An 18,257-nucleotide genomic window follows, 5' to 3' on the forward strand; every position below is an offset into this window, starting at 1 on the left:
AAATAGGCCAACCTGCTGGCGGGCAAGGGAGCCGAAACATTTGGGAAACAGCGTAACGTGCTTGGCACATGCACGTTGCCCAAGACCCGCGCGGGATTCGCTGTTTCGTGGCTGGTCCAAAAAGCTACATTAGATAATAGATGGATAAGATGGACCAGTCCGGGCAGGTATGCGATATGCGATATGCAGTACGTAGGGTCCAGACCAGAAGCTTCCAAGCAAAAGCACCTACCAAGCGGCGCCGGCAGCAGCAGCAGCAGCAGCAGCCAAGCGTTTGCAGTGTTGGCGAGGTAAGCGGGTAGGCGACCACGGCGATTGCTGTTACCAATAGGTGGATGGCAGTGGGCTCCGCTATCGCCTGGCCTGGCCCAGCGCCGGTGGATGTCATTTATGTGACAAACGTTCGATAATCATGTCCGCCCACAGGCCGGGGACCTGACCTGACCTGATTACGCCCGGCAGCGACGGAGCTCGCCCACGCGCGCCGCACGTTGGCATGGGCAATTCGCCAGGAAATCACTTGACAGTCGCATCACGGCGGCGAGGACGAGGCGCGAATGGATCTCGGCCCTCTTTATACAGTAGAGTGGCGCCCGCGCGGGCTAACTAGATCTGCAGCGCGCCCCTTGGGCCGACAGGCTATGTATGTACTTGATCGGGCAATATCGTGAGAGCCTCCCGCAGCCCGCCTATAGTACCAGCAGTACCGAGATTCCGGGTGCTGCAGCCGTACCATTATCGTAGCATCCAATAGCGAGGCTGACGGCTCGGCTGTCAGGAAGGTACTTGGCGTGTACAAGGGGCGGTTTGAAGCCGATCAATTATGAAGCATCAAATTGATTTGATGGTTGGTTGCTATTGACGTCTGGTAGCCGTTGCCATCATGGTCCCCTCCTGTTTGGTGTGTGAATCAAAGAGAAGGCCCGGCCGGTGGTTTGCTGTGGGAAGCTCCGTTCCACCTAATAGGGTGATGAGTTATTTTTACTCTCCCTTACTCGTATGAGAAACGAATGCTGTGCCAACCACTGATAGCAAGAGCAAGAGCTACCTTGCCTTTCCTTACCTTGCCAACGGAGAAAATTTTACAATGCAATATCCCGCGGCTGGGCAGAGCTCTGCAACGCGCACTGTCGCAAGAGCTTCGTGTTAGTGAGAGCTGCTTGGAGACTAGGGAGGGAGCAGAGACCAAACTGCGAGAGCGGGGGCGGGGGTTTGACATGGATGGAGAGGACATGACATGAGCGAAATGCCCAGGCGAGATAGGACCGCCAACAAACACAGATTAGGGGAGCGACAAAACTCTGATATCCAATGGTTGAGTAGAGCTTGGCCCGGAGTACCTGCCTACAATCATGCTGTTTGAATAGACGCAAACAGAGACCGTACTGGATTCATCTATCAATCGAAACCAATAATGCCTCTTTTTCGTAGGCGCATTGATTTGCATCGAATTTATCGATTTGCCCCAGATATCCCGACGTTTAGTTGCAGGTAGAGCTGAGAGGACAGCTCAGCTAGGCCAGTGGCCCTAGTTGTTTCTGTTTCTGGCAGTCTGGGCAGAGATCCGAGAGCTCCTCGAGCTGCTGCTTAGACCGACGGGTGAAGTCACGGCCATGTACCTGCTAGCAATTGATACAGTGCCAGCCTGCCAGGGTAGGGAGGAAGCCCCGAGTTGGCGCCTCCGATTTGCCCTTTGCTAGGCCGTGGCAGTGGCTGCCCCTCCTTTTTCGCGGTTTCCGTCTGTTCCCAAGTGTCCCAAGCTTCCCAACCTTTGCCCGGCCTTGCTGAAGTCATCAACTGCCCCCACCAAAATCCGAACTGCCCCTCCTTTAGTTTGATTTGGCTTGTTGCAGACCCTCGCAGAAGCCCAGACGAGGGCAGTCGAGCAAGCTATCAGAAAACAGTTAATAAACCCTCTCCTCCTCCCACTCTATCCGACCAGACTCTTGACTCTTCCCTCTCATCATCCAAACAACCTCATCTCTCCTACCAAACCACATCCCACTACCACTTCCAACACATCACCACCCAAATCCATCAACATGGTTGTCAAGGTTGGTATCAACGGTTTCGGTCGTATCGGCCGCATTGTCTTCCGCAATGCTGTTGAGCTCAACGACGTCGAGATCGTCGCCGTCAACGACCCCTTCATCGCCGTCGAGTACGCGGAGTACATGCTGAAGTACGACTCCACCCACGGCCCCTTCAAGGGCACCGTCGAGGTCAAGGGCAAGGACCTTGTCGTCAACGGCAAGACCGTTCGCTTCTACTCGGAGCGTGACCCCGCCTCCATCCCCTGGTCCGAGACTGGCGCTACCTACGTCGTCGAGTCCACCGGTGTCTTCACCACCACCGAGAAGGCCAAGGCCCATTTGGCCGGTGGCGCCAAGAAGGTCGTCATCTCCGCCCCCTCCGCCGACGCCCCCATGTACGTGATGGGTGTCAACGAGAAGTCCTACGACGGCAAGGCCGACGTCATCTCCAACGCCTCCTGCACCACCAACTGCCTGGCTCCCCTCGCCAAGGTCATCAACGACAAGTTCGGCATCGTCGAGGGTCTCATGACCACCATCCACTCCTACACCGCCACCCAGAAGACCGTCGATGGTCCCTCCGCCAAGGACTGGCGTGGTGGCCGTACTGCGGCCCAGAACATCATCCCCTCCAGCACCGGTGCCGCCAAGGCTGTCGGCAAGGTCATTCCCGAGCTTAACGGCAAGCTCACCGGTATGGCCATGCGTGTCCCTACCCCCAACGTCTCCGTTGTCGACTTGACCTGCCGTCTCGAGAAGGGTGCTTCTTACGACGAGATCAAGGCCGTCGTCAAGGCCGCCGCCGAGGGTCCCCTCAAGGGTAAGTTCCTACTGCTATCTACCACATCCCAAACAATCATGATGCTAACTCATCTACACAGGCGTCCTGGCTTACACCGAGGACGATGTTGTCTCCACCGACATGAACGGCCACAACGCCTCCTCCATCTTCGATGCCAAGGCAGGTATCGCCCTGAACGACAAGTTCGTCAAGCTCGTCTCTTGGTACGACAACGAGTGGGGTTACTCCCGCCGTGTCCTCGACCTCCTGGCCTACATTGCCAAGGTCGACGGCAACGCTTAAATTCGAGCAACACCAAAACTATAGACTGAGGGCATGAGACGGGCAGGATCTCCTGGAAATGGGTGATTACGAAAACAAAAGCGGCCAATCGCCGTAATGATATGAATGAATAAGGATTAGGATTGGGAGAACCACGCCGCTCGCGTCCTGGGAGATAGAACAAAATGAAATGAATACCATTAAATCTCTAAAGCATCGTCGCTTCTCGCCTCTTGACCTCGTTGAACAAAACACATTGTGACTAATATGATATTTCCTCACCTTGCGAATCAAAACATGTGAAACGTCTTCAATATAATACAAGACTCTATGACTGACCGATTCTGGCAAAGCTTCTTCTCATTATCCATTTTAATAGCCCACTGAACGCCGTACTGCACTGGTATAAGCAAGCTCATTCTTCTTTCAACTCTCGTGTAATAAGCCAACGGAACGCCTTTCTTCAATATAAACAACAAGACATTTAGCTAGTAATCTCCATGGCATCGCCTCCCTGTCCACCGCCATTTGTAATCGCGAAATCCACCGCTCCATCCTGGCCAATCAGCCTCTTCTCCGACGCGGTCACGAAACTGACGCTCCGGGCCGGGTCGTAGAAGAGCTTGAAGCTGCGCTGCACGTCGTCGATGGAGATCTGCTTGGCCTTCCGCTTGGCGCAGACGAGCTGGGAGGTCGTGATGAGGTTGCTGGCGTAGCGCAGGCCGGCCTCCTGGCCGATCTTGGTGAGCAGGGCCAGGGCGTCGGGCGAGACCTCGACTTCTTCCTCGGCGGCGCGGATCGCGAGGATCTTGTTGATGTCTTCGGGCGAGTAGGGCTGGGTCTGGATGATGACGACGCGGTCGAGGAAGTCGAGGGGCAGGCCGTGGGGGCTCTTGTAGTCGGTGCCGCGGATCTTGGAGTGGCCGCGGTTCGAGGCCATGATGACGACGGGGGGCCAGGTCGTCCTCGAGGGCGCGGTTGACGTAGCTGAAGCACTCGATGTCGAGCATGTGCACCTCGTCGATGAAGAGCACGCCGGGGACTATCTCGGCCTTGCCTTCTTCCTTCCACTCGGCCACCTTGGTGTTGATCTGGTCGCGGATCTCGCTGCGGATCTCGCCCGTGTCGCCGCTGAAGAGGGCCAGGAAGCCCTGGGTCCGGCTGTTGATGACGTCGATCTCGTGCAGGGTGACGGTGTGGACGACCTCCTTGCGCTTCTGCAGCTCGCCGTCGGGGCACTGGAGGAACTTGGTGTCGGCGCCCATGGCGTCGTAGTCGCGCGAGCGGGCGTAAGAGCGGCCGAGCTTGGTGATCTTGCCGCTGCTCTTGTCGATGCTGATAATGTCGCCGGCCATGACGCGCTCCTTGGTCATGGCGTCGATCATCTTGGCGCCCATGTCGTAGACGGCCTCCATGTCGGTCGTCTTGATGGTCAGCTTTCCCTGCTTGGCGCCGCCCGTCACGGACCGGTCGATCTGGATCTCGACCACCTCGCCCTCCATGATTTCGGACTCCTCCTTGATGCGCACGCCGATCGATTTGCGGAACGCCTGCGTCAGGGCTTCGGTCTTGGACATCTCGAGGGAGAAGATTTCGGACGAGGCGAGCGAGGTGAAGGGGACGTCGGGGCCGAGGGACTGCGCCATGCCCGTCGCGATGGCGGTCTTTCCTGTGCTGCAAGAGGAAACCGAGTGTTAGTTTCGGGCGCGTGCTTTTAGGGAGTTGTAGGTAAATGCCGTAACTTACCTCGGAGGACCCGCGATCAGGACAGCCCGGCCGGCAATCTTGCCGACCTTGATCATCTCGAGAATCACCGCCGCCGCTCTCCGGGCCTTCTCTTGTCCCACCAGTCCTTGCGACGACTGTCGCGGTTCTAATGTGTCGGGGTCAACGCCCAAGCCTCGAATGTGGGAGTGCGCTGCGATGAGGTTCAAGCCTCGCAGCTCTTTGCTCTCGCCGACGGTCATCACGGGCTATGCAACCAGAAAGGCGCTGTCAGTAAGTGAAGCTACATGTTTGTTTAGAAGTCGCAATGATAACCTACAGCCGCCATTTTGAAGAATTATCGGGTCAACAACAGACTCTCTGGGGAATTGTCGGGGTGGCTGTCGAGAAAGAAACCGTTTTGCTTTGCGACAAGGTTGGATTGGTGTTGGTCAATTCAATGGGCGGTTTGCTTGTATGTATTAGAGAGCTCTGGGACAGCTGAGGCTGGCAAAATTCAATGCTGGAATTCCAGCCATGACTGCCGACTGGCACGCGTCTTGCGATGGAGCTTGGATCCTGTGGCGCTTATCGCTCACGATCTGAGGCTGGAGCTTTGGCCGGAAACCAGCCACAGCTTCAGGTACATACTCAGAAGTACCAACTACCGCCCCGACGCTCAACATCGAACACTTCTCCACCATCCAGCAAGCAGCGAGACTCTGGATTTATTCCCGTTTTGGGACTTATGCTTGTCCATATTTTCTTTCTTTATTGACGCGTTTGGTAGTGATAAGTCACAATGCCGCCATGCGACAACAGCGGTGAGAGGAGCCAGCGAATCAGAAAATTAGAAGTCTAATCGAAGTTTTGCTTTTTCTCATTCCCACTGCTGGTTCTTGTACAACCTCAGTGCTTCCTGCCATTCGGGGATTTCTTGGCGTAGCTGGACATTCGAAAGCGCAGCCAGTCAAGTCGTTGCCCGCACTTTGTCTCCTCAGTTGGTAAGCAAACAAGTTGCCGTCAACATAGCTCCGTTTGCAGGTGCAACCACAAACACGAGATAGACGAGATCTCTGGGGTAGCTTCCACGGCCATCTATTGACACGGGATGTCATCGCCTCGTTTGATGTTGATGTGTGTTTACTCTCCCTCTTGACCTCGAATGAAAGAGACGAAGAGGGCAAGGAAGATTCTATGCTGGGTCATGCAATGTCAGGTTCCCGTTGCTTGTTTACGAAGTCCATTTTAGTAGTGTTTGCATATCCGGAGGAGCTGAGTTGAGTTGATCGTATTGTACGTGTTTGCATCCGCGTACCAACCCATATTGGTACTTGTAAGGATATCGTATTCACGAAATGGGAGGAGCTAGCTTACCCAACATATCTGCAGCTTTCACCAGAAGTAAACACTAGGACTTGGGTGAGGAGGTGGTGTTTCGGTAGCTGTTGCTGCTTTTACATGAGTACATATATGTAGGTAATTACCCGACGACCCCCTGGTTTAGATGTGTCTTAGATGCTCGCTGCCGCCCACGCACCATCAAATATATTCAATGTTCGAATGAATAAGGAACCAAGTATATACGTAGATACTCGTGTAGGCAGTCGCATAAACCATAGCAACGCAATAACTGGATTCTATGACGGTTGTTCCATTTATTGACTATCGGTGTGAAGGTGGGCTGATCTGGTTGTTCCAGTATCTTGCTGCTATTGCCTGGGGCCCGATTTCTGGAGCTGGATCTCCTGGATCTGTGACGACTTCATCCCCTTGATGCAAAAGCACTTCCTGGTGCTATCAACGACAACCTGGTCAAAAAACACCATGCAATGCCATGGGTTGCTCCCGACTCGTCGATTCCATCAATAGCCCACTCTTTCTGCTGTCGCTTCCCCATAGCAGCTAATGTGCAAGTCATATTAATTAATTCACGCCCATTCGCACACTACACTGCCATCGAATATATGTACACAAACACACGCACATATACTCATCAGTCACTTACACTCACACAAACACACTCAATTGACATGCCCTTCAATTGTCCAACGAGCTGGTTCTGTATATGTGGCCACAGTCCTGCGTCGCAGATTTCAATCTTACTTCGCTATCAAAGCCAGCAGGTGCAACTTCCTCCCCCAACAGTATTTCGACGATTTTCAGCTGTGTTGGGTAAGTAGGTAGTTCGGCTTCTCTGTTGACATCGCCGCCACTCACTCCTTCACACTGTTGGGCGCAGCCACTGAACCCAATGAAGCAAGTTCCTAATACTTCTCGTTTTCGTAGGTTGTAGCCATCGCCGAACTGCCATTACACCTTCGGACCGTTTGTAGCTAGTCGACGAGCCGCCGAGCCGCCAGAAGTCCGGGTCACCTAGTCCCCGAGCCGCATCTCTTTTTAAAGTGCCGGACAGAAGACGGGGCTAGTCACAAACCACCCACAAATCCAGAAGGAAGGCCCCTACACTTTTACCATTTCGCAACCCGCCTCTGTCTTGGCGCTACGACATCTCAACCCGTGTTTATCCACAACCTGAACCAGCAAAATTGTGTCCTGCATATGTGTGTCTGCTGCAATGCAGCTAGGGCCATCTGCAGTTGCTGGCTGATAGAGAGTGAGAGAGACTTTGGCAGATTAGGTCTGCTGTCTGAACTCTGGTCCTTCTAAGTCAGTCACTACAGCGTGTCGCGTGTTTCATTCGCCATTCTGCACGACCTCTTTTCCGACCCGTGGCACCATCCAGACATAGCAATAATACACCCGCAACCGCGTGATTGCCACGAGCTGGCCCACGAGCTCCGTGAGATGATGGCGCCCTCCTACTCGACGAAGCAGACGGGCTTCTCGGACGACCGACGACGGTCCAGCGGATATGGCGGCGGCGGCGGCGGCGAGAACTACCAGTCCTACCGACCCCTAGACCGTGAGCGAGATCGCGACCGTGACAATTCCCGGAGCGGGGATAAGAGCTCGAGTCGGCGGGAATCGGACCCTCGCGACTATCGAGATGACCGTGACAGAGAGAGAGACCGGGCCAAGGCGAGAGAGGACCTGCAATTGAACACAAATATTCCTACGGGCCCGCGAATACTTACATCGTCTGCAAAGAGCTCACCAATGAGTACGACCCGCGGTACCGGCCCGCCCTCGTATAAATCATCGATAGCATGTAAGTCCTTGATGCCTGGGAAGCAACAAAATAGGGTTTGCATTTCCTCTATCTAACATTGCAACAGCCAAAACAGCTCCCAGCGCAACAGCGTACGCACCAAGTCCACAACGTCCTGCGCAGACCGCCCCGAAGGCCAAGAACCCCAAACTCCAGCCAATCCTCGACCAGCTATGGGAATGGGAAGAGCAGATCCGAAAGCGCACGATCGCCTCGGCGCAGCGAGATAAGAAGAAGAGGGAAATGGACGAGCGGAAACGTAGCATGGACAGCCTCGGCAATAATCGAAACGACCATTCATCTCTTTTCGAAGCCCAGCAACGACTTAAGGAGCGCGACAAGAAGGAGTGGGACGACATCAACACGCGTTACCGGTCGTTCGACGAACCTATGGCGGATTATCTCGAAAACATCGCGACGGCCATTTATTTCGCCACTATGCAACCGCCACCGGACGCGCCTAGCAAGCAATCTCTAGACCCGTCTGCGTTGGCGACTCTGGAGAAGAAGATGGAAGATGCGTTCGATATGAGAGTCGCCGCGCTCGAGAAGAAGATGGAAGAGAAGTTGAATACGAAGGTTGCCGATCTGGAGAAGAAGATGGAGGAAACTCTGTCGACAAGAACCGCTGGTTTGGAGAAGGATCTCTTGAAGGCACAAGGCGAGATTGAAGAGCTCAAGATGCCAATTTATCAAACGGAAGTGGACGTGAAGGAGCTCCAATCCGGTCTTGGCGCCGTTACGCAGACGATTTCCGACGTCGAACAAAAGGCCGGTGCATCAGCTGCTGGGTTGCTTTCGAGTTACGCAGCCTTGGACGCTCGACAAAATCAGTTCCAAGACGACAGCAGCAAGGTCCAGACTGAGGTCACAACCTTGATGGAAGATGTGTCCAAGGTAAGTCGGGGGCTACACGGCGTGGGGCCGAAGTCGATTCTGCAATCGCGACCATTCGTGCTGCCGTCTCAACTAAAGCGTCCACGTCTAACCTCGATGACGTGAAGGACGAAGTCTCCGAAGACATCGCCGACCTTAAGAGGCAGGCGAAGGAGCACGAGGATAAGATTGGCGCGCTCAACTCCGCAAAGCCGTCCCCCTTCCTCGTCGGCATCAACGATAAGCTGAAAATGTTGGTCGGCGAGGTGGCGGCTATCGAACAGTTGCGCAACGATCTTGGTGCGGTGCAGACCAAAGCGGGCAAGCTGGAAGGCCAACTCCGCAGCTTGGATCTCGATGCACTCCTAGCGGTCGCGAACGAATGGGAGGAAAGCGGGGCTGTCCACAAGCTCCCGAAACAGGAGGACGATATTGAACACTTGCGGCGCGAGGTAGACAAGCTCAAAGGACAGGGCGGTCGACTTGTCCAAGAACCAACACCCCCCCGTTCCCGATGATGACTTGCGGGCGGAGATGCGCAAAGAGATAGAAGAGGGCAACCGTCAGAAGACCGAAGAAATCAACAAGCTGCGGGCTGCGATGAAGACCAACATCGAGAGGCTTATTAGCCTCGTGCAGGATACCATGACCAGGCAGACGGAGTCTCTTGCCGAACGGGTGGATGAACTGATCGCAAGGGTTGAGAAGCTCGAGTCCGAGAGCAACCAGGGTCCGGCTACGCAGCAAACTCCACACTCTGCTGCTGAGAACCGGACTGCTGTGATCACCGATGAGCAGTTTGACGCACGCATTCAAGTCATGAAGAGCGAGCTCTCCTCCCTGCTAGCCGAGCAGATGAAAAGAGAGATTCTGATGCCGTGCAATACTCAGCTGGATAACTTCCGTGGTCAAATGATGGACTTTATTGGTCGGGTCGAGCGCCTGAGCTTGGAGGTGACCACGGTCAACTCGCAAATCAGTCACATAGGGACTAAGCAGCTTTGGGACCAGATGGTCGGCCAGGTCGACCAGAACTACTCAATGTTCGGGCCCCGGATCGAGGTTAATGGCAAGAGGCTTAAGCAGCTGGAAGAAAAGGTCGCATCCCTTATTGACCGGGTTGTCCCAGCCCCGCCTAAGCGGCCTGGATCTCCCATGGGGAGGCCTTCGTCTTCAGGGAGTATGGCGAAGAGGCAGAGGATGGATAACAACAACGTCGCTGCCATGGCCAACGCCGCTCTGGCCCACAACGGTTTCTTTGGAGACTTGCGTCCTGGAGGGAACTAGCGGCCACACACTACCACCACCACCACCTGCGACTTGCCCTTACCCATAGCATGGAATTTGTCAGTTTGGAGATCCCGAGGATCTCAACATTTTGCGGCGTAGCGAGGCGTAATAAGGCGTCGAGCATGATACCCTAGGTTTGCATTTGATTTTGCTTTTTGGCCACATGGGCCAGTGTGTTATATCGATTTCAGGGAGAGAAGCGAAGCGAAGGGGGAAACCCATAGCGTGGAAAGCATAGGGGTGGAAACACGGGAGCTACGCCACGCGTACATACATCTCTACTTTCGCGCATGGGACGAATGCTCTCTCTGTTATTTGTTGAGTAGCTGTACGTAGTATGATACTGTACGCATTTCCTTGGGTCACATGGACGACTCAAGTTGACAAGCGGATGGATTAATGAACAAACACGATTTTTGCGAAAGTGCTTTTCACACCATGATTTGCTATACGAATCAGCTTTCATGTAGGCACATTGAATATAATGTCAAATTGTATACATGGCCCGTCGATCATTTATAGAGAGTATCATACCAAGAGTGGGCGTTTATATGCCTATGACTTCAATATATTTCAAGTGCGTATCTACTTTTCATGGTCCAAACGCCATCTAACCATCTATGTTCTATCATGATCCGTCGTCACATAAACCTTTTCCCTCTTGCCCGTCATGATATAGTACACCCAGCCAAGCCTGTACGGCTTTCCCTTCGTCGCAGTGTGTCGTCATGCGTGACCTATCTTCTCCGCTGCTTCCCTCTATAACAGCTTGAGGCCGCCGGTGACCTGGTCGATGACGCTCTTGGGGCCTGGGCCGACGCCCAGGACGGTGAAGCTGCCGGCCTCGATCTGCGTGCGGCCGGCGTCGGCAATGACTTCGGCGGTCAGACCAAGCGAGCGCGCGCGGGCCTTGAGGTCCATGAGCTCCTGCTGCGACTTCACTTGGACGGCGATCTTGGCCTGGCCGGCGCGTTCCCATTTCTTGAGGAGCTGCGCTTGGGGAGAGCCGGCGGGGAAGCGGGAGAGGGACTTGAAGCAGGCGAGGGTGGCGTGGCTGGCTTGGGCGGCGATTTTGCCTGTGGGTGGGGGGTTTCATGTCAGTATTTGCGATTGGAAGAGGAAAGGGGAAAGAACAACATACCCTTGGTCATGCCGAGATCTGTCCGTACGACCAGCACCAGCTTGCACTCCTCGTTCGTCTTGTGCATATCGGCGGCCGCCGCAGGGCCACTGCCTTCACTAACATCGACCAGCTTCTCCTCCTCCTTTGCCGCGGCCTTCTTGGCCTTCTTCTTGGTGCCGGCGCTGGTGACGCGCAGGCCCTGGCGGCGGTCGGCGTCGAGGCTGTTGCCCCAGTTGGGCGCGTGGTCGAGCAGGGTGTCGTCGTCAATGTCGGACTCCTCGGACTCGATGGGGTCCTCGTAGTTGGCGCGGCGCTCGGCCGACAGGCTCGGGCTGACGAGGTAGCCCCGGATGGTGAAGACGCCGAGGGCGAAGCCCGAGATGAAGGCGACGATGCTCGTCGTCAGGATGATGCCCACGGGGCCCGACTGGGTGCCGGTGTTATGGGTCGACATATTTTTTTTGTGGTGGCGGGTGGTTATTGGATTTGATCGTGCGTTTGATCGGTTGGTTGGGTGTGGGGGCGGGGAGGCAGCGAAAAAGGTTCGATAATATCTTGGTAGGTGGTTTGGCAGTTCGCGGGGGAGATTTAGTGGTTCTCGCAGCTAAGCAATGCGTTGTGAGCAAAAAGTTAAGGTATGAGACGATCGACGTCAATGAGGCTGAACTGAAGGAGCTTATCCCGGGAAATTTTATGGACAGCTTCAGAATTTCACCAGCTCCCCTTCCTTGCTGGAGTTGAGACAAGGGACGAACTGCCGTTTCCGTTTCTGCAGTGCCCTGAAAGTGGTGCCCCACGCGCAGCCTTGCGCCGGCCTACAGGTCTGCTTCTGGCTGACTGGCTGACACTGGCTGGTATCGTTTCAGGGGTCGTCGTACCCACACGGGCCTGCAGTATCTCTAGCAGCGCCTCTCCCTCCCTCCCCCAGATCGCGATCGAAGCATGCGAAATCCGCGACATCCCAGCCTGGGCTCACCTGGTCTGGTGTCATCGCAAAAGATCCGAGGCTTAATACAGCTACCGCTGCTAGCTGGGGCTCGGAGCTCAGTTACTCGTTTCCCTCCCAGCAATCCGATACTTCCTCAGATGCACATCTGATAAATCTGCCGTTTGATCTAGTGCATCTGCCTTCCAATCAATCTCAATCTCTCTCTTTATTCCCGTATTGCATTTTCCAACATGCACTGGTCGGCGGACCTTGACGCTGAAGAGTGAATAGATACATAGAACTCTTTATGTTTGCTGCAATGCAAACAATTCCCAGCCAGGTTTTACATGTTACGCTGTTGAGCAACCACTGGGAATAGGCAGATACACACCTCAATCCCAAATGCTCGGGTTTGCGACTCCAATTGGTCGCAGAACGTGGCTCCGGGGCTGGTGTGTGATTGAGCTAGTAAGCCGCCATTGTACGCTATGCTACGCTGGGAGTTGGAGGGAGAGAACGACTGCCGAATAAGAGTGAGCAAGCAGGACTCGCCGATATGAGCATGTTCCAATTGATGAAAATCAGAGAAAACGGGACGGCATCCTCTTGTTTTCGTGGCGTGTCTGACGCTGTTCCTTGGCTGAAAGCTTAATGGCTGGCGTGATAGGCTGGGTTGGCGGGCGTTTTGACGAGATACCCGTCCATCATCCCCTATTTGGATCAATGCTCTCCTCCTGCAAACCTGCTTGGCTTGAATGTTCGTCTCCGAAATGCCGGAGAATCGGCAGTCGTAGGTATAGTAGTGTAAGTTCTATAAGCCCGGTATGGCGATGCGCAATGCAGCTATATCGTGAGAGAAACATATACACCGTTAAGTAAGACAGAGACTACAGATCATGTACGTCCTTTGATCAATCTCGGTATACAAACCTGGACACCACGCACCACCGGCTGGTCTGCAGGCGGGTGTGTTACGTGGGGTTCTTGCCAGGTGCAGTTTGCCGAAACTCTGATCACCGACAGTACAGTACAGTACAGTACAGTACCTCAATGCTGGCTGGCCCGTGGAAGGGACGTCGACGAGACTACTGTGTCACCAATGGCCATGACACGCAACAACGGTCATGATGCATGTTTATCTCGTTCATCTAAGGTTTATGGTAATTGAACGGATATCAGTCTAAATTGTATTATGCGAGGGTTCGTGAGATATCGGACTGTATAGCTTCGGCCTGGATGTAGTTAGCCCGGGGTCTTGTCCATGTCTCTGCTGGCGACATGATGAACCACCGCCTTGACATCGGGGGTAGAACGGGTAAGTGAGGGAAGACGATGAGCGTTGTGACTATATTGACTACCAAGCTACGAAAAGCAAGCCGTCAATGGCTCTGGATGGATGATTGCGACTGTTGCACCCCTAACTTGGACGCGACCCGTCATCTGTTACGGGGTCTTATGGCTTCTAGAGAGACCTCAAAAGGGCAAAGCCAGGAACCCCAGGCCAATCAGAAGGGCAGGGAGAGGGAAGGGGAAGAGAAGAGCATTGTTATTCCCTTCCCATGCCCGCCCGCCTGCTTGCCGTCCGCCCGCACCCACATTTTGGCTTGCCCGCCCGCCTATCTGCCCTCCCAGTGTTACCACCACCCGCAGCAGCAGCGCCTTGTCCTGTCCTGTCCTGTCTCCCCCATCCCGCAATCCATCCTCTGCTGCTCTGCTGGGCTCTGTGACCTGTCTGCTCTGTCTGCCGCCTTCGCCGCTGCCATCGATCTCTCTCCTCACCTTTCGCCCAGTTCAGCTCGGTCAGCTTGTTTGGGCAGACCATTGTGACCTCAGGTATTTTTTTTTTTCTTCTTCCTCTTTTCTTTTGTAGTTGTTGCGTGCATACACACACACATACCTACTTGGTATACCAACTTTAGGAGGCGGCTGCTAGAGACACGACACCTTCTGGGGCACATTCTGATGTGTTGTTCTCCATTTATTTCTTTTTTTGGCGCTCCGTATCGTCCATTTTCTAGCTGTATCACTTGTCGGCGCCCTACGGCATCGCAGGTTCCTTGTAGTAGCGCATCCAGCATCCTTGCAATTCGGGGACCGCTCCCAGTTCCAGTCCCAAACATCCTTACCGTAGATTCCTCCCGCTTTCTGATTATCTCCATTCCACCCCCAAGCGAACCGTACTTACCTACAGTAGCCTACTCCTTCCCAGCAGCAAACCAACACGATCATTACGTTACCGATAGCCATACCGCGATACCACGCTGGCCACCAACGACCCTCCCCCAAGAATCGCAATTGGCACGCCACCCTCGACTACCGCGGGTCCTTCGCGTCGCATGCTGCTGTGGATCTAGCCCATCGGTCTCGCGCGATACGTGACGACGAATCTCCCGACGCTACTGACGCGGTCCCTTTTCTGGTGGGAGATGCGCTGGGCGACCTGTCGCAAAGGCTCATTGGAGGTTGGACAGTAATTGCTACATTGGTAGAGATCCGAGACACATGAACGTCGCCGCCGCACTGCGCGCTTCTTCAACACGAAATATATCCAGGGCGACGACGACAGAGTTGCTTGTCCATTACGCATCGGGCGTGCATCGCTGCGGCACCAAGCACAAACATCATCCTATACCCAGCCGGTTAGTCTAGCTTTCTTTGTATCGCAATTGCCGCGTTGTCTTGTCCAAATGGTTTGCCGGGCTTAATTCCCCGAGCTTTCGTGCTCCCCAGAAAGCTATTGTTGTTGCCCCTGCTTGATCCCAGAACCCGCAAATGTCGCGCCATTGGATTCAAGCTTCCGCATTTGAATATCCATCTTGCCCGCAAAACCATGTTCAGCGAAACTAATCATGACAACAGGTAGTTGAAGCAGCCCAGTCTCCAGACCCCGGTCGGATCTCGCATGTCTACGTTCAAACCGGGACAAAGAAACTATTCCTTTCATGATCGTCTTGCGGCTGTGCGCGCAACACGCCAAGGTTGCATGAGAACAAAGGGAAAAGAACCATGGAGGGGACAGCGAAATCGATAGGGACCTTAATCAACGCCTATCTGCCTGGTCACCCACACCATCTCTCCATCTCGGCCACCGCCCAATACGCGCTCCCGGCGAATAATTCCCGTCCGGAAGAAGACATCATCACCCAACTCCAGTACATGACCTATCTGCACGACGTCGACCGCGGCGTCCTCTTCACCAGAGCAGAGTACGATATCATCAAGGAGCCAGAAATTGAATACAAGAATGCGCTTGCCGCCCAAACACCTCGGACGGACCCCAACAAGCCCGTCACCAAGTTGTCGCTGAAGGATTACAAGAATAGGAAAAACCAACCAGCTTCCGCGGAGGGCGACGCCCCTAAGAAATCCGCTACCTCGCAGTCCAACTCGGCCACGGCAAATAAGTCGGCGACCGAGCCAGCACCCGGCCACAAGAAACACCTCGAGCCGCCCTCTGTCGCAAGAGAGATGGGTCGCGATCCCGAACCGAGGAAGGCTCACCCCAGTCTTCCGCCGAAGCCAGACATAAAACGGGCTAGGAGTCCTTCGCCCGAGAAGAAGAAGCGGCCGTCAGATACGCTTGACAACGACAGAGCTGCTAAGCGCGCAAAGTTGGAAAGCCCAATGCCTAATGGGAAGGCCTCCTCACTTCATTCCAAGTCTACGACACCTCAGATCAACGACCGGCCAGCTTCTCATGCGAAGAAAGCGTCCAAAGATTTGAAGGGTTCGGCGCTGGTTAACGGTCGGTCGGCTCTGAGCAACTCGGCGAAAGACAGTGCGTCTCCGCGACCGAGCAGTCAGGTCAACGGGTCCCAGAAGTCGATGAACAGCAGTCATGGCACACCGAAAAAGGAGAAGCCCTTTGTGCCTTCGCTGCTCTCTCCACTCGGCTTCTCGGCGGACGATTACGAGATCACGCGACCGGCTGCTAAGAAGCCAGCAGACTCGAAAGCTTCCAAGAAGCCACGCGAAGACCCGGACCCGTCGCCTAAAAAAGACAAAGTCCAAGATTCCGCCGCTCCTTTCGCCCTTGCCCGAGTACATTCGAGACGAGATCGAGAAGGGGCTGAAAGATGGCATCCTGAAACCCAAGGTTGAGGCGTCGCAAAAGACTACGCCGACGTCGAGCCAGAAGAGCAACACCTCGGATTCGCAAAGCACCGCACGCAAAGGCCCCGCCAAGTCGATCAAGAAGGATAGGGAAGATACCATACATGTGGAAAGCAAGGGGTCTGAGAAGACGGAGAAGAAGGAAGTGAAGAGGGAAGAGGACACAAAGTTGGTCGTCAAGATGAAGTATCCAAAGAGACTTGCCAAGACGATATCACGCCTCTTGGCATTGCCGCCTAAGAAGGCGGACACTGCGAAGCGGGATATGTCGGAGGGCATCAAGAAGGAAGAACATGCAGGCCGCGATCGATCTGTCAGTGTTGAGCCGGCGACGACCGCTAGGAAACGGCCGCGCATGGGTCCTGATATCAACGAGCCGCCGGCTGCGACAAAACGACCCAGAACGTCGGACATTGCACAGCCGGCAACGCCTTCTAAGCAAAGCGTTACCATGCAACGTGTGGCGTCGAGCAGCTCCCAGGCTGGCACGCCTGGGGCAGTTAGCACCACACCAGCGCCTCCCACATCGTCGGATCGCCGGTATACACCCGCGGACCTAGAGAAGGTCGGTCGGTTGAAGAAAAGATGCGCAGACTACCAAGGCTTAGGCACGCGCCTCAAGCATGCGAGGGAAAAGTCACTGAAGCCACCGCCCGGGGGAAATGCGCCGCCGCAGATGTCACACGACGAACGCCTGCACGGCATGGCCATGGCCATCCAGATTGTGCTTTCTTACATGGTCGGCTTCCAGGCTCTCGACGAATCTCGCGATGCGGAGCGAAAAGCACGTGATCCCTCACACTGGAAGAGCATCTTCCCTCTGCTCAGATTGTATAGACACGAATGTCAGAGCTCGGGGGAGGTACATGCTCTGTTGCTCCGCCTCTTCAGTATATGCCAAGTCTGGACTGGTCGGGCAATCAACTCGCTTCCCCTGGATAGCAACATTGCGCGCGACATGTCGCAAAACGTGAAGGACCAGGAAACGACGTGGAAGATGGCGGAGCAAGCCAGGAAAAAGTTGGACGATCCAGATGGTTACGGCGGCGGTGAGGTCGCCAGACTCATCGATCGCCTGGGGCCCTGGTCTAGCCCGGACGAAGCAGCGCCCGTGGTTCTCAAGGTCCTGCGGAGGGCGATCCGGGTGAGGGACGGGTTCACGCCGGTGCGCGAGCTGGTCGAAGTCGCAAACTCGATGACTAATGGCGCCCGAGGTTGAGGATAAATGGCCAAGACTTTATTCGAATCACCCGGCGCGCTTGTCGATTACGCCTACCTCGGCCACCAAATCTCCTTGTACGTGTAATGTATAGTACGATTGCGACGACGTCCCATGCAAGAGTATCGCCAACTTTGCTACGACGCGGGCTCTACGCAGCAACCGGTTCTGGGCCATACCGGCCAAACCCCATTGTACAGTTGACTTTCAGCGAATGTTTCAAGTTTTTATAATCAAGCGGAAAGAGAGAAGGCGCGAAGGTGTATTACTGTACATTTCCCCGATTTACATGGTGAAGGAAGTCGCAATGTCTCTCGGCCGAATGGCCCACAGAGGAAAAGGGGGCACCTACTTCAGCGAACGAGTATGTATGTATGTATGTCCAAAATACAGGGTTCGGCGCCGTCAGCATCGTCATCATACCAGCGACAACGACAACAGCAACATAGGCCATCATTATATGGGCGGTGGCGGGAAGCAAGGGAGTCAGGCGAAAGGACAAGACGACAGACAAACTCAAGCGATAGGGAGGGAGCAGTGGCGGCGATGATTGGCAGCCGAGAAGAAGACGAGCGAGCCTACTTGCGCTTTGATGATATCCCCACGGCTTGGCCGAGCAAATGACATTACATTGCAAACATTGCTTCTAGCAGATGCGTCTTCGTGATTGAATTGAATGTGATTTCTCGGAGTTGGTGATCTTGATACCTGCTGTGCCTGTATGTGCTTCAGGGAA

The 18,257-nt window shown here is 54.6% G+C and overlaps 5 protein-coding genes across 5 annotated transcripts; 3 read left to right on the forward strand and 2 right to left on the reverse strand.

The window, feature by feature from the left end:
• Positions 1-2,042: 2,042 nt before the first annotated feature.
• Positions 2,043-3,130, forward strand: PG997_000590 (glyceraldehyde 3-phosphate dehydrogenase; the record flags this gene model as incomplete). Its single annotated transcript, XM_066804905.1, has 2 exons — positions 2,043-2,853; positions 2,915-3,130. The coding sequence occupies 2 exons, from the start codon at positions 2,043-2,045 to the stop codon at positions 3,115-3,117; spliced, it is 1,014 nt and encodes a 337-aa protein (XP_066674678.1). The 3' UTR covers positions 3,118-3,130.
• A 450-nt stretch (positions 3,131-3,580) lies between these two features.
• On the reverse strand, positions 3,581-5,149 carry PG997_000591 (uncharacterized protein; the record flags this gene model as incomplete). The annotated part of the gene is made up of 4 exons (XM_066804906.1): positions 3,581-4,061; positions 4,093-4,770; positions 4,843-5,069; positions 5,141-5,149. The coding sequence occupies 4 exons, from the start codon at positions 5,147-5,149 to the stop codon at positions 3,581-3,583; spliced, it is 1,395 nt and encodes a 464-aa protein (XP_066674679.1).
• A 2,462-nt stretch (positions 5,150-7,611) lies between these two features.
• PG997_000592 (uncharacterized protein) lies at positions 7,612-10,135 on the forward strand (the record flags this gene model as incomplete). Its single annotated transcript, XM_066804907.1, has 4 exons — positions 7,612-7,972; positions 8,040-8,869; positions 8,977-9,300; positions 9,341-10,135. The coding sequence occupies 4 exons, from the start codon at positions 7,612-7,614 to the stop codon at positions 10,133-10,135; spliced, it is 2,310 nt and encodes a 769-aa protein (XP_066674680.1).
• Positions 10,136-10,897: 762 nt separating this feature from the next.
• PG997_000593 (PTH2 family peptidyl-tRNA hydrolase) lies at positions 10,898-11,715 on the reverse strand (the record flags this gene model as incomplete). Its single annotated transcript, XM_066804908.1, has 2 exons — positions 10,898-11,214; positions 11,280-11,715. The coding sequence occupies 2 exons, from the start codon at positions 11,713-11,715 to the stop codon at positions 10,898-10,900; spliced, it is 753 nt and encodes a 250-aa protein (XP_066674681.1).
• A 3,480-nt stretch (positions 11,716-15,195) lies between these two features.
• On the forward strand, positions 15,196-17,521 carry PG997_000594 (uncharacterized protein; the record flags this gene model as incomplete). Its single annotated transcript, XM_066804909.1, has 2 exons — positions 15,196-16,230; positions 16,286-17,521. The coding sequence occupies 2 exons, from the start codon at positions 15,196-15,198 to the stop codon at positions 17,519-17,521; spliced, it is 2,271 nt and encodes a 756-aa protein (XP_066674682.1).
• Between the last annotated feature and the right edge of the window lie 736 nt (positions 17,522-18,257).

The sequence above is a fragment of the Apiospora hydei genome (assembly GCF_038363865.1).
Source record: "Apiospora hydei strain CBS 114990 chromosome Unknown utg000002l_segment0_segment0, whole genome shotgun sequence".
NCBI lineage: Eukaryota > Fungi > Ascomycota > Sordariomycetes > Amphisphaeriales > Apiosporaceae > Apiospora > Apiospora hydei.